This window comes from Suricata suricatta, chromosome 2 (assembly GCF_006229205.1).
Source record: "Suricata suricatta isolate VVHF042 chromosome 2, meerkat_22Aug2017_6uvM2_HiC, whole genome shotgun sequence".
Taxonomy (NCBI): Eukaryota; Metazoa; Chordata; class Mammalia; order Carnivora; family Herpestidae; genus Suricata; species Suricata suricatta.
Window position 1 is genome coordinate 48,844,726 of NC_043701.1, and position 22,790 is coordinate 48,867,515.

The 22,790-nt window shown below is 45.2% G+C and overlaps 1 protein-coding gene across 1 annotated transcript in view; it reads right to left on the reverse strand.

Annotated features, from left to right (window-relative positions):
- Nucleotides 1-22,790, reverse strand: part of NFE2L3 (nuclear factor, erythroid 2 like 3) — a 30,632-nt gene that overhangs the window by 4,639 nt on the left and 3,203 nt on the right. Inside the window, exon 2 of the mRNA XM_029926143.1 lies at nt 1,066-1,242. Coding sequence (XP_029782003.1) covers nt 1,066-1,242 — 177 coding nt within the window. The remainder of the gene's footprint in view (nt 1-1,065; nt 1,243-22,790) is intronic.

The following is a 22,790-nucleotide window of genomic DNA, read 5'->3' on the forward strand; positions in this document are numbered from 1 at the left end:
TTTTGAGGAACCTCCACACTGTTTTCCAGAGCGGCTGCACCAGTTTACATTGCCACCAGCAGTGTAAGAGGGTGCCCATCTCTCCACACCCTCTCCAACATCTATAGTCTCTTGCTTTGTTCATTTTAGCCACTCTGACTGGCGAGCCCTCACCTCTTAAAAACAAGACACCCTCACTTCTCTTCAGAATCTCATTGGATGTGCGGATACCCACATTTTATTTGAGAGCCTTAAAACCATTTGAAGTCTGTCTACCACACTTAAGAAATTATCAAGAGCAATTTTGAGACATTTGGTTTAAAGGACTTTGTTGATCTGTTTCTAAACTTTTTATTTTTTTGTATAGCTGGGTACAGATTTTGCACAAAAATATACACATTCCATACTTGAAGTGCAAAATGGTCAGCCTTTTTAAAAGCTCTTAGAATTCTTCCTAAGTCTTCATGTTAAATACAAACATGTGGTTCCTTGTCTGGGGCAAGTCATGGCTGAGCGGGCCATCAGAGCAAGGTCCCCAAGGGTGTACCTTCTAAGTGAGAGTGCCAAGTGGTGTGGGGTCTGTGGAACCTCCAGGCCTGTCTTTGGAGTATTTGTTTGCCAGACTGGTGGCTGAGAAGCCTAGCAAGGCGTAGCAGAAACCAGAGTTTGGTCCACCTGGAAGGAGGAGGGGAGCCCAGGCTGCAGGAAGACCCAGCTCTTAGCCTGGCCTTTGGAATTCGGCTGAGGATTGCTGGGTTTAGCGTGCTAGGCCTTTATTCCTTGCCATGGCAAACAAAACACCTGGTAGCAACTTCCTGGAGGGTGGGTGTGTGGGTGGGTGTAGGTGTATAAATACATATATACTCCCTCTGCCCCCAATCTTGAGTTTAATGAGATAACGGATTCTGTGGACTGATTTCATTTGTGAATCAACCACTTTCATAACTTTACAAAAATACATCTTTTCATATATCTGATTTGCTTACATTAGGGCATTACATGCAGAATTCATTATTGACACACACTGTCAAAGCCCTAAAATATACCTTACAGCCAAAGCAGGCTTGGATATTCTGATCTGCTTACCTCATTTCTAGATTCAGTGGCCTTTTCTGCCTCCCAGTCAGGTTTATCTGCTATTTCACTTGCATCCTCCTTCTTATGCTGTAGTTTTTTCTCCTGGGCTGATATTCTTTGCTCATTTTCCTCATTCTGGGAGGTGTGATCCACTTCTTGATGTCTCTCTCTTAGTACCTCGTTCTCCTGTGAAAGTAGCCAAAAGTGTGCTAAGTAGAAATCTGTATCTCCTCAAATAAGTCAAACCTTTAAAACTGCATAATACTGCTTAAAGATCATTTTAAAAAATAGGTTAAAAGGTAAGTTTGACATTGCGTTATTTCAGTATCGTAATTTTTTCAAGTTTATTTTGAGAGGGGGAGGAGGGGCAGCAACAGAAGGTGGGAGAGAGACTCCCAAGCAGGCTCCACAGTTAGTGGAAAGCCTGACACTGGGCTCAAACCCACCAACCGTGAGATCGTAACCTGAGCTGAAATCAAGAGTGTGGCTCTCAAGTGACCAGGCCACCCAGGTGCCCTACAACAAACATTTTTAAAATCAGGAAAAAATAGATTTTTATTTCAAAAATTTTAGAAGTTAACAAAGCTAATGACCTTAAAGGGCATCTCCATAGATATTTTCATGTTCATGAGACCTTGGCATCTCTCCTACCCTCACCAATACAGCAGGCACTACTTATACCTTCCTGTAGGACTTGCAGAGAGAAAATTTTTTAAGTTTTTATTTTTGAGAGAGAGAGAGAGAGAGAGAGAGAGAGAGAGAGAGCATGTGAGCAGGAGACAGAGGGAGAAGCAGAATCAATCTCCAGGGTGGTTCTGAGCTGTCAGCACAGAGCCTGACTTGACTCAGGGCTAGAACCCATGAACCGCGAGGTCATGATGGAGCTGAAACTGACTGAATCACCCAGGCACCCCTCCACAGTATTTTCAACTATGCTTACATGAGTCCAGTCCTACTTTTCAATTTAACTAGAGACATGAATTAACCATTAACATACACTGTATATACAGATACTTTTAATTATATTAAAAGCTTACAATTTCCCCCTTCTAACATAACACCAAAGCTACTCAAACTCTTTCAAAGGGTCTACTTTTTACTTCTTTTTGAAAAAGAGTGAATAGGGGAGCGCAGAGAGTGATCTCGGGGAGGTTCTGAGCTATCAGCACAGAGCCTGAACTGGGGCTCAAACCCACAAAACAGATCATGACCTGAGCTGAAATCAAGAGTGAGACACAACCAACTGAGCCACCCTGGCACCCCTATTTTTAAAGTTTATTTTGAGAGGGAGAGAGGTGCTCAGATGCGAGAAGGGGAGGGACAGAGAGGAGAGGATGCCAAACAGGCTTCTGGCTCTCAGCAGCCTGATGAGGGGCTCAATTTGCAGGGCTCTATCCTATTAGCTGGGAGATCATGACCTGAGCCAAGATTAAGAACAGGACACTTAACCTACTGAGCCACGCACGTGCCCCATCAAACGATCTATTTTTAATTTTTCTCTTTCAGCAGGCTTAGTACACTGGCCTAACTCAAGGACAGCAGCACCACTCCCATACTCTAATGCAGAAAAATATAATTTTTAAAGACAGGCAAATAACACATGAAGGTCAAAGGAATGTAAAATTTATAGATGTCAGCCAGAAGCAAGGAGAGAAATCAAAACGAGCAGAAAATTTTAGGAAGCTGACATGCTAGTGGTTCACTTGGTGTACTGGCTTCTTTGACTGAAATCTGACCTTGGCTTCCCTCCTGATCCAGAGTCAGTCTTGTTTTTATCTCGCTCTGTGTGACCCCACTCTTGTGCTTAAGGACACTGCTTCTGCTACTCTATCCTCTTCTACATCAATTATTTCCTGTCTTTTGGATTATTCCCACCAACCCAAGAAATATACCACCTTTCATCTCTAAGAATCCCTCCCTTGGTGTCCCATATTCCTCTCTAGATCCCATCCCACTTTTTTGGTCCCTTTTAGAGCATAATCCTCCAAAGAGTCCTCTGCACTCCGTGCATTTTCTCTTGAACCTAATCCTGTGGAAATTTTGAAACCACTCACCAGAATCTCCCCAAGTCAGGCAGTTCTCTGCGTTCACCTTATCAGACACGATCAACATTTCCCTTAGATACTCCCTCTTTCTGGAAACAGGTTCTTCACCTGGCATCCAAGTACCTTCTCTATTATCTTAACTCACCAACTACTTCTCCTTGGCTGAGTCTTCATCTTCACCATCTCTAAACAAGGCAGTCCCCCAAGGCTCAGCCGGGCACGCTCAGGCACCTTCCCATCTGCCGGCTCGTGTTTGCTGTTCCTCCTGCTTGTAGGGCTCTCCTCTGCTCCCTCCCCTACTCCCCACCCATGGCTTTGAATTCAGGTCTCTATTCAAATATTATCATGTTACTTATATTTATATGTAAATATACATATATATGTAAATATGTATATATATATGCACCTCTCCCCTCCCATCAAGATCTATTTCCCTTGTTTTATGATTTTTTTCATAGCATTTAGCACCAGCAGATACATTCCCACATTTATTTGTCATCTATCCCACTAGAATGCTGGTTTCTTGAGAGCAGAGGCTGATTTTGGTTTCTGCATGCCCACCGCCCACTCCAGAGCCTGCCACATAGTAGACCTTTAGTAGATACTTCGTTGAGTAGATGAATTCCTAGACACAATATCTGAAGACTGGTAGGGATCCACTTCCAATTGGTGAACTGCTACTGTCTTGCTCTTTTCTGCAATTACAATGCTGAGTCCTGTCTAAATTTGGGGAAGGAAGGAAAAGGTGATGGGTCATCAATTCTTTTAATAGCTCTCTTGCCATTTTTTAAAAATGTTTATTTTTGAGGGAGACTTAAGCCTGAACGTAATCAAATTCAAAATTCTCAATTCCTGAGACAGCTTGCTTTGTTTACAAATTTGCTGTTTGGGCTTAGGAACTTCTAAACTCTAAATTGCATGAGTTAAATACAAGAATAAAGTCCACTTGAATATAAACAAGTAAATGAGGGGAAAAGGAAATCTCTTACAGTAGAATGCAACTGATGCAGGATTAGAAAGTCATCAATGGATGCTAAAACTAGGGAGTAAAAGTTTGACAAGAAACAAGGTATTTTAATAGTCTCAAGTATCATTTCACAGATTACTTAATTACAAAGAGAAAAATAACACTACAGGAGAAACATGGCCGACATCACCTAAACCTACCACTTGGTAGAATCCATCATCACAAGATGTAAATAAACTGGCATCCTGTGCCTTCTGATACGATACAGAGAAGTATAAATGGCCACTTCTGTGGTATTCCTGGTGAAAATTCATAATCTCAACATATTCATGAAGAAACATCAAATAAAAATTGGGACCATTTTACTAAATAACTCTTCCAAAATCTAGAGTTCAAGAAATTCAAGACAGGAACTTTTCCAGGTGAAAGGTGCCTCAGAGACTTGGCAGCTAAATACAATGCATGACCCTGGGTGAGATGCTGATTCAGGAGGAAAAAATATTATACAGGACGACATTCCTGTGATCAGAGATAAAATGTGAATATGGACAGATTAGATAATGACCTTAGAGTTAGGTTCACTTCCTGATTTGATAATTTTGATAAATACAAGTATTTGGGTCCTGAAGGGCAAAACAGCTTCAATTCACTCTTAAATGTTTCACAACAAAAAGAATTCTGTAGAGATAGCTAGCAATAATTATAAAAGTCACATGGGGCAAAGTGCAAACAACAGGTAAATCTGAGTAAAGGATATAGGCCATTCTTGTAACTTTTTTAAAGTCTGAGATTATATCTCGCTAAAGAGTTACCCTAAAAATCCATATATGGCAAAGTCACTTTGGTCAATGCAGCAGCAAAGGGTTGACCCAGAATTTTTCTTCCTTTAAGTTTTCTATTAGCCTGTATTTTCTCCCTAGAAGTATATGGTAGCCATATCAATTGCTTTATTTGCACCTCGTCCTTTCCGATATTTAAATTTCATATTTTCATTTTCTTGACCAGTTGCTTTCGTTATGCTTCCAGTATATTTATGAGACTGACGCGCTGCCCGCTGTGCTAAGAAGGCACCTTCTTCCAGTATATTTAATAATAATGGTGATAGCTGATTCAAGGAAGGCACTCTCAATGTGTCTACCCTTTACTGCCACACTTCATGTGACACCTGATGTGTGTTTCCATACACCGGCGCAACACAGCCATGTATCCTACAATTTAACTCAGTTCTGATGCTACCTAACTGAAGAGAGTGCCAGATGCCACCAGTTAAGGGCTTGGTCTCACAAGACTGCCCACGCACCTTCCTTCAGATGTCAAGTGCAAGTCCAGATCTCAGGAAAAATTTTTACTCACCAAGTGACCATTTTATTATAAAAGAATGTAATTCAAGAACCATCAGGTACACAGAGCAAGGTATGTGGGAAGGGGCATAGAGGCTCCTTCCACCTGGAGTGTGTCACTTTTCCAGCAACTCCACATGTCCACCAACTTGGTCTACAAATGGGCTTCACTGGGTAGGCATGGTGACCACTGAATCTCCAGTTGCTCTTGCTTCTCCAGAGGTATAAGGAGTAGGGAGTGGTCACCTTGGCACCCCACCTTTAGGGACTTAACAAAAGCCACCTCATTAACATAAATCAAGAGTGGTTGCAAGGGCTTGTTATAAATAGTAAGACATTCGTTTTACCTGTATGGCTCTGGAACTATTTTAAGAACTTAGGGCAAAAGGCCTGAGTGGCTCAGTTGGTTAAGCGTCCGACTTTGGCTCAAGTCATGATCTGGTGGTTCATGGGTTCAAGCTCCACTTCGGGCTCTGTGCTGACAGCTCAGAGCTTGCAGCTGCTTCTGATTCTGTGTTTCCCTCTCTCTCTGCCCCTCCCACACTTGTGCTCTGTCTCTGTCTCAAAAATAAACAAAACAAAAAAAGAACTGAGGGCAAAAGACCAAATTTTAGCAAAAGATGCTCCCATTGCTCTTAACTTTTAGGAAACCAAGCGTTTGGGGAGCCCTGGGCTAGAAATCAGACCATCATACCTGACATTCTTATCCTGCTCATGACTTTAATAGGAATGCTTTTTTTTTTCTTTTAAAGTAGGCTTCATGCCCAGCATGGAGCCCAATGCGGGACTTGAACTCAGAACCCTGAGATCAAGACCTGAGCTGAGATAAAGGGTCAGATAGGGCACCCCTAATGGGTATGCTTTTAATGATTCGCCAGTAAGGATAACATGGACTTTTGAGACAATCATTTTTTTAGTCCTTCATTCAATCAATACACAAGGAGTGCCAAACACCATACTAGATGCTGGGGCTACAAGAGTGAAAAATTCAGATTGCCCCTTCAGAGTTTACATTTAAAGGGAAGAAGCCAAAAATACAAGTGAACTAACAAAATAGCTACAAGCGATGGCGCGTGAAGGAAGCGGGAGGAGACCCCCTTTAGTTCACGGCCAGGGAAGGGCTCTCAGGGGAGGTGGTATTTGAGCTGCAATCTTAAGAAACAGAAAAAGCTGTGTGAAAAGAGGAATATATGGAAAGCAACGGTCACCATCCCAACAGTGCACTCATGTGCCTGTTATGTTTCATTAGCTTCTTAATGTGGATTTCACTTGTTTCCAATATTTCCACCTAACAATATTAACATGTTCTCATACATACTTCTTTGCACACCTGTGCAAGCAGAATAAATTCCCAGAATTTATGCTGGGTTAATGGATATGTGCGTTTTTTATTTGCTGTAATCTACCCAACAGCCCTTCAGGAATGCTTGTGGGAACTTAATTTCCTGCCAACCTGATAGATGAAAACTGGTATCTCACTGTAATTCTCCTTTGTCTTACTGAGTGAGGTTGGACATTTTTCACAAGTGTTAAAGCCTTTGTATTTCCTTTTCTGTGAACTATGTATGGCCTTTGCCCATTTTGCCAGCAGGGTGTTGGTCTTTTTCATATTGATCATTAATAGCATAGGGTTGTTTTTATTCCCCTCCTCCCATCTGGTCTCTGTAAACACACAAGAGCACAAGTGGGGAGGCCAGTGGGGAGGCTCTTGCAATAATTTAAGGGAGAGTAGATGACAATCTGGAAGAAGGTGGTAGTAAGAAAGAGAAACAATCCACGCTATATTGTGGAGAGAGAATATGCAGGGCTTGTTGATGGACTGGAAATAGGAGATCAAGAAAAGAGAAGAATTAAGAATGACCCCCTAGGGATGCCTGGGTGGCTCAGTGAGTCCGTTAAGCATCCAACTTCGGCTCAGGTCATATCTCAAGGTTTGGGAGTTGGAGCCCGGCATCCAGCTCACTGCTGTCAGTGCGGGACCCACTTCAGATCCCTCTCTCTCTGTCCCTCCCCTGCTTGTGTGTACTCTTTCTCGCTCGGAAATAAACAAACATTAAAAAAAAAAAAAAGAATGACTTCTAGATTTCTGGCTTGAAAAACTTGGTGGACAATTAGGAAGAGAACGGAGGAAACACTGAGTTCTTGTTAAATTTGGACCTGTTAAATTTGAGATGTGAAAAGTCAGGTAGAAATGCTTTATTACACTGGGGAGATGAGGATCCAGAATTTACAGCGAAGGTTTCAACTGGAGGTATAAACTGGGAACACATCAAAACCAGCAGCAACGACAAAACCCTAAGGGAACTAGCGAGATTCCAGCCGGAGAGGACAGAGCAAGGGGAAGGGGCTGGGCACTAGGTCCCGAGGAAGGAACTGCAACATCCTGTGGTCAGGCAGGGGAGCCAGCAAAGACAACAGGAAGCGAGATGCAGGGGGGGCCAAAGGACAGCACTGCTTCAGAATCTGAAAGTGCTTCAACAAGAATGGAGTGGTTGATGGTGGGGACTGCTGCTTGGGGGTTGCACAAGGTAAGGACAGAAAAGTCTTTAGTGGATTTAGCATTAAGAAAATTGTTGGCGGCCTTCGAAAAATCAATTTTGGGGGCACTGGGTGGCTCAGCATCTGACTCTTAATTTTGGCTCAGGTCATGGTCTCATGGGTCGTGAGTCCGACCCCTGAGTTGGGCTCTGTGTTGAGAGCGTGGAGCCTGCCTGAGATACTCTCTTTCTCTCTCTCTGTCTCTCTCTCTCTCTCTCAATAAATAAACCTAAAAAAATCAATTTAGGGTCCAAGCCGGTGATACTGTATAGAAGAGTAAATGGGAGCTGACAAATTAGAAACAGCATCCAGACAATTCTTCAGGCATGTTGGCTTCGAAGTGAGTGGAGAAACAGGTGGAGCAGTGTTTTGTTCAGTGTGAGAGATGACAGAAACCACAGTACCTTGGTAAGGGAATGGTTTAGGAGGGAGGGTAACTGTGAAGGAAGGTCCCACAGAAGGCAATAGAGGACAGACTGCAAAGTACAAGTGGCAGGGCTGATTCAGAAAGAAGTGAAATTAGAGCTTTTATTTCAAGAGCAGGAGGAGGAAGTGGATGCAAGAATGAATTTGAGGATTTAATGGTGGGAAGATCGATCCTTATTTCTGAAGGGTACTGTTTTAAAAAGTACAAATGGAGATTGAGTATTAAAGGAATTTAAAGGCCAACTAATCTTTGACGAAGCAGGAAAGAATATCCAGTGGAGGGGCGCCTGGGTGGCTCAGTCGGTTAAGCGTCCTAGCTTCACTCAGGTCATGATCTCATGGTTCGTGGGTTTGAGCCCCGCATCGGGCTCTGTGCTGACAGCTAGCTCAGATCCTGGAGCTTGTCTTCAGATTCTGTGTCTCCCTCTTTCTCTGACCGTCCCCTGCTTGTGCTGTCTCTCCCTGTCTCTCAAAAATAAAAAAAACATTAAAAAAAATTAAAAAAAAAAGAATATCCAGTGGAATAAAGACAGTCTCTTCAGCAAGTAGTGTTGGGAAACTGGATGGCAACATGCAGAAAAATGAACCTTGACCACTTTCTTACACCATATGCAAAAATAAACTGAAAATGGATGAAACACCTAAACGTAAAAAGGAAGCCCTCAAAATCCTTGAGGAGAAAGCATGCAAAAACCTCTTTGACCTTGGCCGCAGCAACTTCTTACTCAACATGGGTCCGGAGGCAAGGGAAACCAAAGCAAAAATGAACTCTTGGGACCTCATCAAAATGAAAAGCTTCTGCACAGTGAAGGAAACAGTCAACAAGACTAAAAGGCAACTGAAAGAATGGGAGAAGATATTTGCAAATGACATATCAGATAAGGGCTAGTACCCAAAATCTATAGAGAACTTATCAAACTCAACACCCCAAAAAAACCAAATAATCCAGTGAAGACATGGGCAAAAGACATGGATAGACATTTCTCCAAAGAAGACATTCAGATGGCCAACCAACACATGAAAAAATGCTCAACATCACTCATCAGAGAAATACAAATCAAAACCACCATGAGACACCCCCTCATAGTTGTCCAAATGGCTAACATTAACAACTCAGGCAACAACAGATGTTGGCAAGGATGTGGTGGAGGAGGATCACTTTTGCACAGCTCGTGGGAATGCAAACTGGTGCAGCCACTCTGGAAAACAGTGTGGAGGTTCCTCAAAAAATTAAAAATAGAACTACCCTACGACCCAGCAATTGCACTACTAGGTATTTATCCAGGGGATACAGGTGTGCTGTTTCGAAGGGGCATGTACACCCCAATGTTTATAGGAGCACTATCGACAAGAGCCAAAGTACGGAAAGAGCCCAAATGTCCATCGGTGGATGAATGAATAAATAAAATATGGTGTGTATATGTATATACATATACATACACATACAATGGAGCATTACTCGGCAATCAAAACGAATCAAAAAGGATGAAATCTTGCCATTTGCAACTACGTGGATGGACGTAGAGGGTATCATGCTAAGTGAAATCAGTCAGAGAAACACAAATATCATATGACTTCACTCATATGGGGACTTTAAGATACAAAACAGATGAACATAAGTGATGAAAAGCAAAAATATAAAACATGGAAGAGGACAAAACATAAGAGACTCTTAAATACGGAGAACAGAGGGTTGCTGGAGGGGTTGTGGGAGGAGGGATGGGCTAAATGGGTAAGAGGTATTAAGGAATCTACTCCTGAAATCACTATTGCACCATATGCTAATTGGATGTAAATGTAAAAATAAAGTATTAATTTTAAAAAATAAAATAAAACAAAATAAAGGGATTTTAAAATTACACCCATAAGTTATTGGACACTCTTTCCTCCAAGAGGCAGAGCTTGATTCCCCTCAGCTTGAGTTGGGGCTGCACCCCAACTGCTCCTAACAAGTATGGTGGAAGGGAGGGTGACGGCGCTAGCTTCTTCCTTGCTCCCTCTGTCACTTGTTCTGGGGAATGCTGTCACTTGTGCTAGAAACCAAGCTCTATGTGGCGAGCCCTACCTGGCAAAGAACTGAGGCTTCTTGCCACAGCCACGATGGACCCACCCCGGAAGTGCATCATCCAACTTCAGTCAAGCCTTCACATAAATACAACTCAACTGACACCTTGATCGTGACCTCATGAGACCCTGAACATGAACCACCAGCCAAGCGGCTCCAGAATTTCTAAGCCATTGATACTGTGGGATAGTGAATACCTGCTGTGGTAAGCCATTAAATTTGGGACAGTTTTTTACGCCACAGTGGATAACGAATATATACATTAAAAATGCTTTCTGCATCTACTTTTCTTGTATCCCTTGCTAGTATTTTATTTAATACTCTGCATGAGCATGCAGAAGAGTGATTCTTAGATTTCTTTGATGTATTTTTTTTTAGGTGTTGGTATCATTGTTGTGCTGGTTTTGGAAAAAGAGAATTGGGAAGCTTTATGTAATAGAATTCCTTATTGGAAAGTTTGAAAGAATTCTTGAATTCTGCCCACACCAGTTTATATTTTTAACTTTTTTAAACTTTATTTTGAGAGCGAGAGGAAGAGAGAGAATCCCAAGCAGGGGGGCACCCCTATATTTTTCAACTTTTTAAATAAATCATGTTGATGATGTTTGCAGCTTCTTTCATGGATATGCCACACCACCTTCCAAAAAGGGCTGATGTGCATCATCATCAGTGGTATCTGAACATATCTGCTTCCTCACGCCCCACCTACTCTGGATTTCTTGCTTTTTTTTTTTTTAATTTTTTGAACATTTTGTTTTTGAGAGAGAGACAGAGCATGACCAGGGGAAGGTCAGAGAAAGAGGGAGACACAGAATCCAAAGACAGGCTCCAGGCTCTAGCTAGCTGTCAGCACAGAGCCTGACTTGGGGCTCGAACCCATGAACCATGAGGTCATGACCTGAGCAGAAGTCGGATGCTCAACCGACTGAGCCACCCAGGTGCCCCTCTGGCTTCCTTTCTTAATATTTTGCTAATTAAAAGGTGGGGCGCCAGGGTGGCTCAGTTAGTTAAGCATCCAATTCTTGATTTCAGTTCAGGTCATGATCTCGTGGTTCATGAGATCAAGCCCCACGCCAGGCTCTGCGCTCACAGCACAGAGCTTGCTTGGGATTCTCTCTCTCTCTGCTCCTCCCCTGCTTGCATTCTCGCTCTCTCTCTGTCTCTCGCTCTCTCTCTCAAAATATATAAACATAAAAAGCTATTTGGCTAACTAAAAGGTTAAAAGTGCAGCTCATTAGCAGCAATAATCTCGGAGCTCTCAGTGTACCCATGAAGCAGGTGGGGACAGGAAGACAGTCGAGACAGGGCTCTGGATCCAAGTTGGGGGCAGAGTCTACGTGTGAAAGGATTCCCAAGTACTCCAAGTAAGGATGGAGGTGTTTGGAGCCAGCCAGGGGAGCCAAGGGAGGAATGTCATGGTCGAGCAGGACTTTGAGCTGTGCTGCCTACAGGGACTTTCTCTTCCTTTCTGGCCGCAGAGGGAGGCAGGAGAGGCAGGTGGAGCGCTTCACTTCAGTGCTGCGTACCCACCTCGTCTCCTGAGAGGGCCCTTTCCAGTTCTGCCTCTCCGGGGGTCTAGCAGCAAGTGATACAATTTATCACCCGAACCAGTCCATTTCTGAAGGGGTGAGGGGGTGCTGTTAACAATTAAGCTGGGCAACAGGACAAAGACTGTCCCAAACGGCCACCCTATCTGTGAGGCTGCCAGGGACAGAGGAGACTGCTAACTATCAAGAATGTGGATGGCAAATGGAATCCCAAAGACCTGGGAAGAGAGACGCTTGAACATGCACAGCCTCGGGTGCTCAGTATTTTCTTAGCTGCTCCTTCACTTCCTCATTCAACCATCACTTACTACGAGCGATTATAATAAAGTGAAAGGAACGTGTTATGAGAAGTGATGAATGAGAAGGACCTTCCCCGGGTCGGGGTGATGCACATGGAGTTGTATAACCCAGACTGCTCTCCAGGAAGGGCTGGTGGGCAGACCGCAGCCTCCAGCTATGCCTTTAAGAACACCCGACTGCTGACAGCCCCCTCCCCTGGGGTCAGAGCCTTCCCTGGGCACCCACCCCTCAGGACTGACCAGAGATGAATAAAGAATCTTGACCTCTCCTCGCTTTGCTTTCTTGTCCTCCCTTCCCTAGTCGTAGGCCCACAGTCACTCCCATATCATCATCCTGCACACTGCACTTGGTCTTAGAGCCCTCCACCAGGGAATCCAATGTGTGACAGCACAATTAGCAATTTTATCCTGGTGGGAAAAAAGGGGAGACCAGATCTCAAGGCAGGGAGGGGTAGAGGATTTGCCATAACATTTCTATTTAGAAAGTAAAAAAGGGGGCGCCTGGGTGGCTCAGTCGGTTAAGCCTCCGGCTTCGGCTCAGGTCAGATCTCATGTTCGTGGGTTTGAGCTCTGGGTCAGGCTCTGTGCTGACAGCTAGCTCAGAGCCTGCTTCCAGTTCTGTGTCTCCTCTCTCTGCCTCTCCCCCTCTCATGCTCTGTCTCTCTCTGTAGTAAAAATAAATAAAACATTTAAAAAAATTAAAAGAAAATAAAAAAGGCCTGCGGCACTTGTCACATAATTTGCACAGCCTACGAGGCACCTCAAAAGCCGAGGGAGGGCTCAGATCCAAAAATGGCAGAGTAAAAAAGGCTCATCCCTCTCCTACCAGCTGTGTGACCTCTGGGCCACTATGACCCTCAGTTTCCTTATCTGTGAAGCAGAAGGATATTTCCTAATTTACATTTTAAGGAGTTAGTTGAGAAAAAGCACTTTGTACATTTAAGATGTTATACTAATCCCTACTCCTTCCTATTGCTTTTTTATTCTCAAGAGTTGCAATTAATGACTGACTGCTGGCAACTCCCTCAGAATGTCAAGAGAAAGCAATACCAGACCCTGGTACCAGTCATTATGATCTTTGCTCTCTTCTCTTCCTGCTTTTCTCAACTCAGTGACATGGTGCTGAGACACAGAGCATCTGCATTTTACGAGTACTGTTGTAGCTACTAGAGATTTATGGTCCGTGCTCTTCATTTAAAGAGTGGGTACGTCAAACCTGTCATTAAGTTACTTTTTATTTGTGTGTAGGTGATTTTTACTCTTGTGGGGCTGGGACTCAATTTAAAAAAAAAAGAAAAAGAAAAAAGAAAGTTTCCACGCATGCCTTAGGAAGCCATCGTAAACTTGTGAGCTGGAGCATTTCATCACAGCTCCAAGTCCAATGACTCGGACTGAACTGGCACCACAGTCCTCTGCTAGGAGGCACCTCCACTCTTCCTCCCCATGGGTCCACAACCATGTCACCAGGGCCCCTAAGCTAAAACTCAGTCCTCTTGTCTCTAAACTGCCATGGCTTCTGGGTTTTCTTTTATGACACTTATCCTATTCTCTCTAAAACTACAATTCTGATTTTTTCTTTCCTGCCTTCCAGCTGTAATTCACCTCTGCCATCAATGTTTTTTTCCTAAATTTTTAAAATTTATTTTTGAGCGAGAGAGGGAGACACAGAATCTGAAGCAGGCTCCAGGCTCTAAGCTGTCTGCAGAGCCTGATGTGGGGCTCAAACCCATGAACTGCCAAGATCAACTGAAGTGGGATGCTTAACTGACTGACTGAGCCACCCAGTCAGCCCCCCTCTGCCACCAATGTTAAGGTGCAGAGCCTTGCGTGCAGATTTTGAGTCAGGGCAGGCAATGGGAAGGGCAAGAGGAGAGCAAAGCTGGGCTTTTGTCTTCTTGCTAAGTCCCTGAAGTTCCTGATAACTGACCACGTGATCTCCAAGCCCATACTTATGATAATGTACTGGGACCTCAATACTGAGATGCAGAGCCTGACCCTGAAAACAGTCTTTGTGAACAGTCGCAGCTGGCTCAGCTGGGCCTTTCATTTATGCTTCTGGGGGAGGAATGACAGACCTGCTTTGACCTTTAGGGCTGGATGGACCTTCAAAGACAAAGAACAGTGTGGTGCCTATGAGAAGTATGACATCAGAGGGAGACGGGTGAAGGCCAGTGAATTCTGAGGCCCGTCTCTGGGCTGGAGGCAAGCTGGAGTCATCAGGTCTAGAGAGAAACGAGGAGCCAGATAAATAGAGGCTGTGTTCTATTTGGCCTGGGTGGTTTTTAATAGCAGTTTATAATAATTATAGTTCACATTTACCGAGCACTTGCTGTGGGCCAAACACCACATACGTGATCTCATTTAAGTTGCTCAGAGATGGGTACTCTTGTTATCTCCTGTTATAGAGGAGGAAGCAGAGGCCCAGAGAGGGTGAGCAACTTGCCTTAGGTCACACAGCTTTTAAGTGACAAAACCAGGATTTGGCTGCAGGCATTTGTCCTTCACTGCCGGCTCATAGCCATTGTACCAGTTCCTGTTTGTCCCTCCAGATCTGTGTGTGCCCACAGAAGCTGTCCCCTGCAAACTCCAGGCTCTGAGCAGGCTGGCTGGCTTCAGCAGTGGGGGGCAGAAGCACGAGACTGGAGAGCAGCGAACAAAGTAAAGGCCAAAGCATTTCTACACCCCTTGATCTTCGAGGATGGCCCCTCCTCACGCAGCTTCGGAAACACTTTCAACCCCTTCCCTTTGCAAGTCTCTGGGTCCTCTAACATCCCCATCTGTTCCTCTGAGCCACCTAAGGTAAACTGTGCTTCCTGCCAGAGCCCCGACTGCACCCCCCCTCCTGCCCACGCTGGCGTCCACATGCTCTGTGTTGCACCGCACAGATGAGGGCTTACTCCAGACCCAGAAGTCACACTGCCGTCTGTCTGGCTACAATGCGAGGTGTGGGAGGTGTGTGGATCTCGTTCGGATGGGGAGTCCAACAAACCAACAGTGGAAAAACTACTCATGAGATGTTTGGGGGGGAACCTGAATACCAACTGGAAATTTGGTGAATATTAAAGAATTATAGTTGATTTTTTTAGGTGTGTTAATGGTTATGCACTGGTGGCATTCAGAAGGGTCCTTAGATTTTAGGGATATATGCAGAAATATCTGCAGAAGGTTTTGAGTCAGTGAAGGTGGTGGGAAGAGTCAGACAGGAACAAAAGTGAGCTTTTTCTCTTCTCTTGAGAAGTCTCTGCAGAGAACTGGCATGGGACTCACCAGACACGAAGTCTGAGGTGGGCAGGGCTGCAATAGACAAAACAAGACGGGCCGTGAACTGCAACTGTTAAAGCCAGATAACAGAGACAGGAAGTCCCACTACCCTGGTCCCTGGCAGCCACTCTCTCCACATGTAATATATGCTTGAAACTCTTCCCTAAGAACATGTGATAGAAGCTAAACTCATTTCTGAAGCCCCTGGAGGAGGCAGGGAGGCAGCCAAGCAACTGGCACGAAGGCTCCCCAAGGCCGAAAGAAAAGTTATTTGATGTGACTGCCCACTAGGAGAAGTCAGGTGTAAAAACAACAGTTTCCACACCTATGACACCAGGGCTGAGCTCCAACTCACAGGCTGATTTTAAAGGAGCTGTTTCTCATACAAGCAGTCCCCCCCCCCCCGGGGGGGTGTTGGTGAGGTAGGTAGGCAGTAGAAATTCATTTAGAGGCGCCAGGGTACTTGGTTAAGTGCCCAACTCTTGATTTCGGCTCAAGTCAAGATCTCACGGTTCATGGGTTTGAGCCCCACATCGGGCTCTGCGCTGGCAGCGTGGAGCCTGCTTGGGATTCTCTCTCTCCCTCTCTTCTGCCGGTCCCCTCTTCCCCCCTCTCAGTAAAGAAATATCAGGAAAAAAAAATTCATTTCTGATTCATTTATTTAATGCTACACTACCCCAGCAGGCAAGACAGGCCAAGTGGGCCTCAAAATGCATGATATTTTTGTATTTTCTTTACTATTGAAAATTTCAAACACATAAAATAAGCAGAAAACAAAACATAGTGAACCCTCCATGTTTCAGCCACTATCAGCACTCTGCCATCAGTACCTCCACCCCTCCACCCAGAACTACTCTATCACCATTTTTAGCTAGGATTTACACAGGCAGGAAGGCATAAGCCTTCGCCATACAATTTCAATAAACAGAGGCCCCCTCTTAACTCACATCTCAACTGCAATACAGAACGTCTTCACCTGCCCAGGGAGTTCTCTCTCTGGTATTTCTACCCTGGCCTTGCCTGCTTTAGAACTTAAGCACCAGCTTCATGCTGCATTCACGTGCAAGCTAGAGTTGACCCTTGAACAATACAGGCTTGAACAGAGTTTTTAACAGGATTGTACCATAAATGTTTTTTCCTCTTCCCCGTGGTTTTCTTAACACTCTGCTCTAGCCTCCTTTCCTGTAAGAATACAGAATGTCAGGTGCATAACTTACAGAATACGTGTCATCAACTCTTCATGTAATCAGTAGCCCATCAGTAGTTACGTTTTGGGGGAGTCAAAAGTTACATGTGGAACTTTGCCTGTGAGCGGGGTCAGAACCCCAAACCTGATTGTTCAATTGTAGTTCTTAATTCATGATTAGCTTTTTGCCAAGCTTGTCCCCCAACCTCCACCAAGGAACTAGAGATCTATCTGGCTTCTGCTTTAAAACACCAGCCCAGGCCCTGCTGCCCATTCCTTTAGCCATTCTGGGCCTTAAATTCATAGAAAGGCAGGCTTTCAGCCAGGCACCCCTTCCATTGGGGGGGGACGGGGATATTGGGAGGCCATGGGAGAGAAGCCCAAGAATCATTGGGGGATGCCATGAACCACAGATTCCCAGGCCCCACTTGAGAGGTTCTAATTCAGTCAGTCAGGGGTGGGCCCCCAAATCTACATTTTAACAAGCAACTTAGTAAATGACACAGCCACTGGAAGACCCTTGGAAGAACACCACTCTGAAGAAAGGCTAAGAAAAGTGCGCCTGGTTGGCTCAGTTGGTAGAGCATGTGACTCTTAATCTCAGGGTTGTGAGGCCAAGCCTCCCATGGGGTGTGGAGCCTACCTAAAGCAAACAAAAGTTCTTCCTTTATTTATTTATTTATTTTAAAATATATATTTATTTATTTATGAGAAAGAGGGAGAGAGAGCAAGTGAGGGGCAGAGAGAGAGAGGGAGAAAGGATCCCAAGCAGGCTCCCAAGCAGGCTCCACACTGTTAGCACAGAGCCCTATGTGGGGCTCAATCTCACAAACCATGAGATTTTGACCTGAGCTGAAACCAAGAGTCAGACGCTTAACCAACTGAGCCACTGAGGCGCCCCCCGAAAGTTCTTCCTTTAGATGAGCCTTCAGGTTCAGGGTCCGTCTCCTCAATGATTCCAAGGCCTCCATTACATAACAGCTCTTCAAATATCTGAGTTGCCCTTCACGTTCCTCCCTCAGTCTGATCTCAGCATGGAAGATCTCCAATCCATTCAACCATTTCCAGCAAAGCAAGTCCTGGCATGTCCTAGCAGTCTGACACTTTCGTCCCGAGGACAGGGGTTTCCGGGAGATCTGATCCCCGGCTCAGGGGCAGTAAGACCAAATCATCTGTTAAACATCTATTAACATGCCAGGAACTATACTAGTGTTCTTTAATCTTCATAAGAACGCTCCCAGAAAGAGGTTAATATTCTCCTTCTACAATCTGTTAAGTGAGGCTCACAGAGGTTGTGCCTCTGCAAGCCAGAGCTGGGATGGTGTGTTGGTTAGTTTCAGGTGTCAGAGTGGCTACGCTCTTGTACTCAGTTATGCAATTATACACTAACCAGGGTGATGCTGTCAGGATATTCTGCACATGTGGTTACAGCTACAGTCAACCAAGTGACTTTAAGTAAAAGATTACCTTGATAATCTGAGTTAGCCTAGCCCAACCAGCTGATGGAAGACCTTAAGAGCAAAACTGAGGTTTCCCTGAGGAAGACGACATGCTGCCTCCAGCCTGCCGCATCGGTGTCTGCTCGGAGTGTCCAGCTGCCCCACAGTTGGGACTTGTAGGCTTCCATAACAGCATCAGCCAACTGAAACAAATCTCTAAAACAGATATAGAGGGGCACCTGGGACGCTCAGTCAGGTAAGCATCTGATTCTTGATTTCGGCTCAGGTCGTGATCTCACGGCTCGTGGGTTCGAGTCCCGCGTTGGGCTCTGTGCTGATAGTGCGGAGCCTGCTTGGAATGCTCTCTTTCTCTGTGTTCCTCCCCTCTTATAATAAATCAATAAACATAAAAAATGAAAATAGATGTATACACATGCACACACATGGGTACACAGATATTTATCATACTGGTTCTGTTCTCTAAAGAACTCTGATGCCGATGGGAAGCCAGGTGCATCCAACCTCAAAAGGCTATGCCTTGCCTCTGTGTCACGGTCCGTACTCTGCCAGCTACCGTCTGTAACTCAACCCAAACCAACCCGGTGTGTGCCTGAGCCTCGGCCAGCTTCAGCTGCCCAGAGGTGAATTTGAATATTAACAGAGATCCTTAACAACTAGGTTTTGAGAGTAAAGTATTCATATCGAAAGGCTGCCACAAACGGGGGAAGCTTGTTTTCCCAAGTTTGAAGGTTTGGAGTGTGTGGGAGGGATGGTTTACTCAGTGCTTAACAGTGGTGACTTGTTCTATTCCGGGTAAGGTCACTAACTTGCTATATCACTTTAGGCAATCCTAAATTTCACCACCTGATTAATTAGAATGCCAACCTGAAAGTCTGCTTTCCACGGCCCCCATCCACTCAAACTGGCATTAAATGGTGAGATGGCCTATCAGGATTTCAGATCTGACCTACTTTTCTAGTCAGGACTCTATCCAGCCTTGAATGACCCAAGCCCGTTCAAGCTTGCAGCCTCCTGGAAGTTCTGGAGGCTTGAACTTCCAGAGGTGGGCTGCACTAGCCTCTGCCATTAACCCTGTCCTTGGTGCTACTTGCGGGTTCAGGTGAAGACTCCGTTTCCAAGTCAAGACACCGCAGTTCCAAGGAGAGGATGTCAAGGCCCAAATATGAAATATTACACAGTGCAACTGGGCTCAAAGGAAAGAACAGGAAATGCTTGTGGAGGAGGTGAGGATACTTGAGAGGAGTCTGAGAATTTAGCAGTAAAAGACTTGGATGGGATGAAAGGCCACAGTCAGGGCAAAGGTGACAGAGTGAGGTGCAGGAGAGCACGGGGCGGGCTGGGAAAAAGGAAGGGAGAAAGTTTTAGATGGAAAGTAGGCCACAGGTAGAGGGAAAGTGGGAGATGAGCTCAGCTAAGGCAGCTGGGGAGCTGGGTCACACTAGCCTAATGGGGAGCCTCAGATGACAAAAGATGGAATTGGTAGGTAGGTAATGAGCTGGTGTAGCTTCCCCAGATGAAAGTGAAAAGATGACTGTGAGCTTTGGAAACCTGTACCCTGCAAGAAAAGGAATTGGAAGAAGTTGGGGCTGGGGCATTACAGCCCCAGCTGAATTAAGAGCAGTAGCAGACATGACCAAGGGCGTAACTGTGTGCCAACCCTAATTTGTTTGATTTCATCTAAATCACAACTCCCTAAGGAACTCTTACCGTCCCACTTTGCAGATGGATAAGGGAACCAGGGCACAGAGATGTTAAGAAGCGTGCCCCAGATCATACAACCCATTAGCAGTGAGCAGAGATCTACAGCCAGCCCAGCCTCAGGTCTGACTCCAGGGTCAAGTACACTTGACCACTAGCCCAGCCTGCCTTGGTCTCCCAGCCCGAGCCCTGTGCTCTGATTTCTGAGCTGAGAAGCAGGGAAATGATATAAGGGACACTGCAGAGGTTGTATTTCTATAAAGCACATACTGAGGTGAAAAGTTGGCTGGGAAAAGTTTGAACTACAATTCCTGGGGGCGGGTTGCGCATGAAGCCAGCAAAAACCACCCCAGGTTTGCTCATGAGCTTCCACCAAGTCCTGCAGCAAATGATCCTATACACAGACTAGCTGCTTCTGGAAACTGTGGCAGCCTACTTGCTGAGCAAGCTGAACACCCCAAGAGTTGCCAGGAAAAGGGGGATGGTGAGCGTGTAATGGATTGAATGGTGTCCCTCAAAATTCACACGTTGAAGTCATAACCCTCCACACCTAGGAGTGTGCCTTTCTTTGGAAATGGGGTAGATGCAGATGCAATTAGTTAAGATAAGTAGGGTGGGCCCCACTCCGGTATGCCCGGCGTCCTCATCAAAGGGGAAGTCTGGTTACAGGTGTGCACACTGGGAGACTGTCTTGTGAAGATGAAGGCAGAGACTCCGGTTGACACAGTAGAAATCAAGGTTCACCAAAAATCACCAGCAAACTACCAGAAGTTAGGAGAGAGACCTGGAGCAGATTCTCCTTCAGCCTCAGAATGATCTTTTCACCTCCAGAACTGGGAGGCAAATTTCTGCTGCATAAGCCACCCAGTTGGTGGTACTTTCTTATAGCTGCCTGTGTATGCTGATCCAGTGACCTGTGCCATCTTTTCCCATGAATGTTTACTGTGTCCTTTAGCAAAAAGCCTCCTCTAAAACTTGGTTATACTGCAATGTATGAAGGTATGAGACTATTTCTGTATCACAGGTGTGTGCTAAAAACAAGCAGAGTTTGGGATTTCATCTATCTCTGCCTGCCCAGGCACCAGTGATTGATTCTCTGCTTTTGAGATGAAAAACAAATTTTACTTTTAACAATCAAGGAGCTGCTTTCTCTTCCTTTACCTTTAAAAGCAAGTATCGATTGTGATTGTATCAGATTCTTCCTGTGACTCAAAGAAACGCAGTCCAACCCACGAGGTCCTGCTGGACCCCTCACCCAGCACAGGGTCCCTATCCTGGGGACTTGAAACCCATTATCAAGATGACCACAAGCTTCTCAAGTGTCAAAGCGGAGACAGCTCTCTGAAATACTGATGGGTGCCCATAGGCCAACATATGCTCAATTCTGCAAAAACTGTTCCGTTCTGTGTGTAACCCGTGCATTACTCTGAAAACCCGTGCATCATGGGTCGTGAGTGAATGGCTGTGGTTATGAAGGGAAGCAGGTCTGCCCTGGGGAATTCCGGGTTCTGTTTTCAGATAATGATTAGCCCCACTAAGAAGTGAAACCAAAGAAGTACTTCTTTTGATACTTGGAAAATCCCCTACTCCAAAACATTTTTGCATATGTACAAAAATTATGGAAAATTATACTGTAAGACCAGAATCTCCTACGAGTCAAAGAAGCCACTGGAATTATCTGTTTAAGAAACAAACAAAATTGGGCACCTGGGTGGCTCGGTTGGTGGAGTGTTCGACTCTTGATTTTGTCTCAAGTCATGATCTCACAGTTCATGAGTTCGAGCCCCCCATTGGGCTCCATGCACTTACCAAGTGAGGCCTGAGGCCTGCTTGGTATTCTCCCTTTTTCCCTGTCTCTCTCAAAAATAAATAAACTTTAGAAAATAATGAAAACAAACAAAACAAATCTATGATGCTCCTGTAGGACAAAACACTCCCTCTTTTCCACATTAACAGTAGCCAACTTGCAAGGGCAGGGGAGGGGCAGAGAGAGGAGGACAGAGGATCTAGAGCAGGCAAGCCCTGATAGCAGCAAGCCCGATGTGGGGCTCGATCTCATGAACCAGAGATCATGATCGGTGCCAAAGGTGGATGCTCAACCAACTGAGGCATCCAAGCACCCCCATACCTCTAAGCCAACATGGAATGAATGGATTCTCCCAATCCTGTGTGGTGGGCACCTTCATTATTCCCATTGTGCAGGTGAGGAAAATGAAGCACAGACAGGCAAAGAAACTGGCCCAAGGTCACAGAGCTGTAAGTGGTAGAGCTGGGATTCAAAACCAGGCAGGCTGGCTCAACACATCACACCCCACCTAGCAACAAGCAAACAACCAGGTCAGACTTATAAACAAGACAAAAGGAAATAAAGTGAGTGGGGACTGGCTGAGGAGGGTGGGCTGAGAACTGAGGCAGAAAGAAAAGAACAGCAATCATCTTCTAGGCATGGGGCTGGCACTTCACACATGCTGTTCCCGTTTAATTTGCACAAACCTGGAAGTGTTACTCTCCCACTTGAGAGGTGAAATGCTGAGGCTTGGAATGATTAAAGGAACCTGGAGGAGGGCACCTTAGGAAGTGATATCCCTAACCCCGGGTTTGCCAATTGCGAAAACCCTGCACCGTTTTCCCAGCCCATTTTCCTGGGAGTCATGGTTTCAAAACTGTAACCTCAGTATTATGGATGGTACAGTTTGCTTTGAAAAAAGCCAATCCAGGGCTGCCTGGGTGGCTCAGTCAATTGGCATCCGACTCTTGCTTGCAGTTCAAGTCATGATCTCGAGGTGCATGGGATCGAGCCCTACATTGGGCTCTGCGCTGAGAGCGAGGAGGAGCCTGCTTGGGATTCTGTCTCCCTCTCTCTTTCTGCCCTCCCCCACTTGTGTGCTCTCTCAAAATAAAT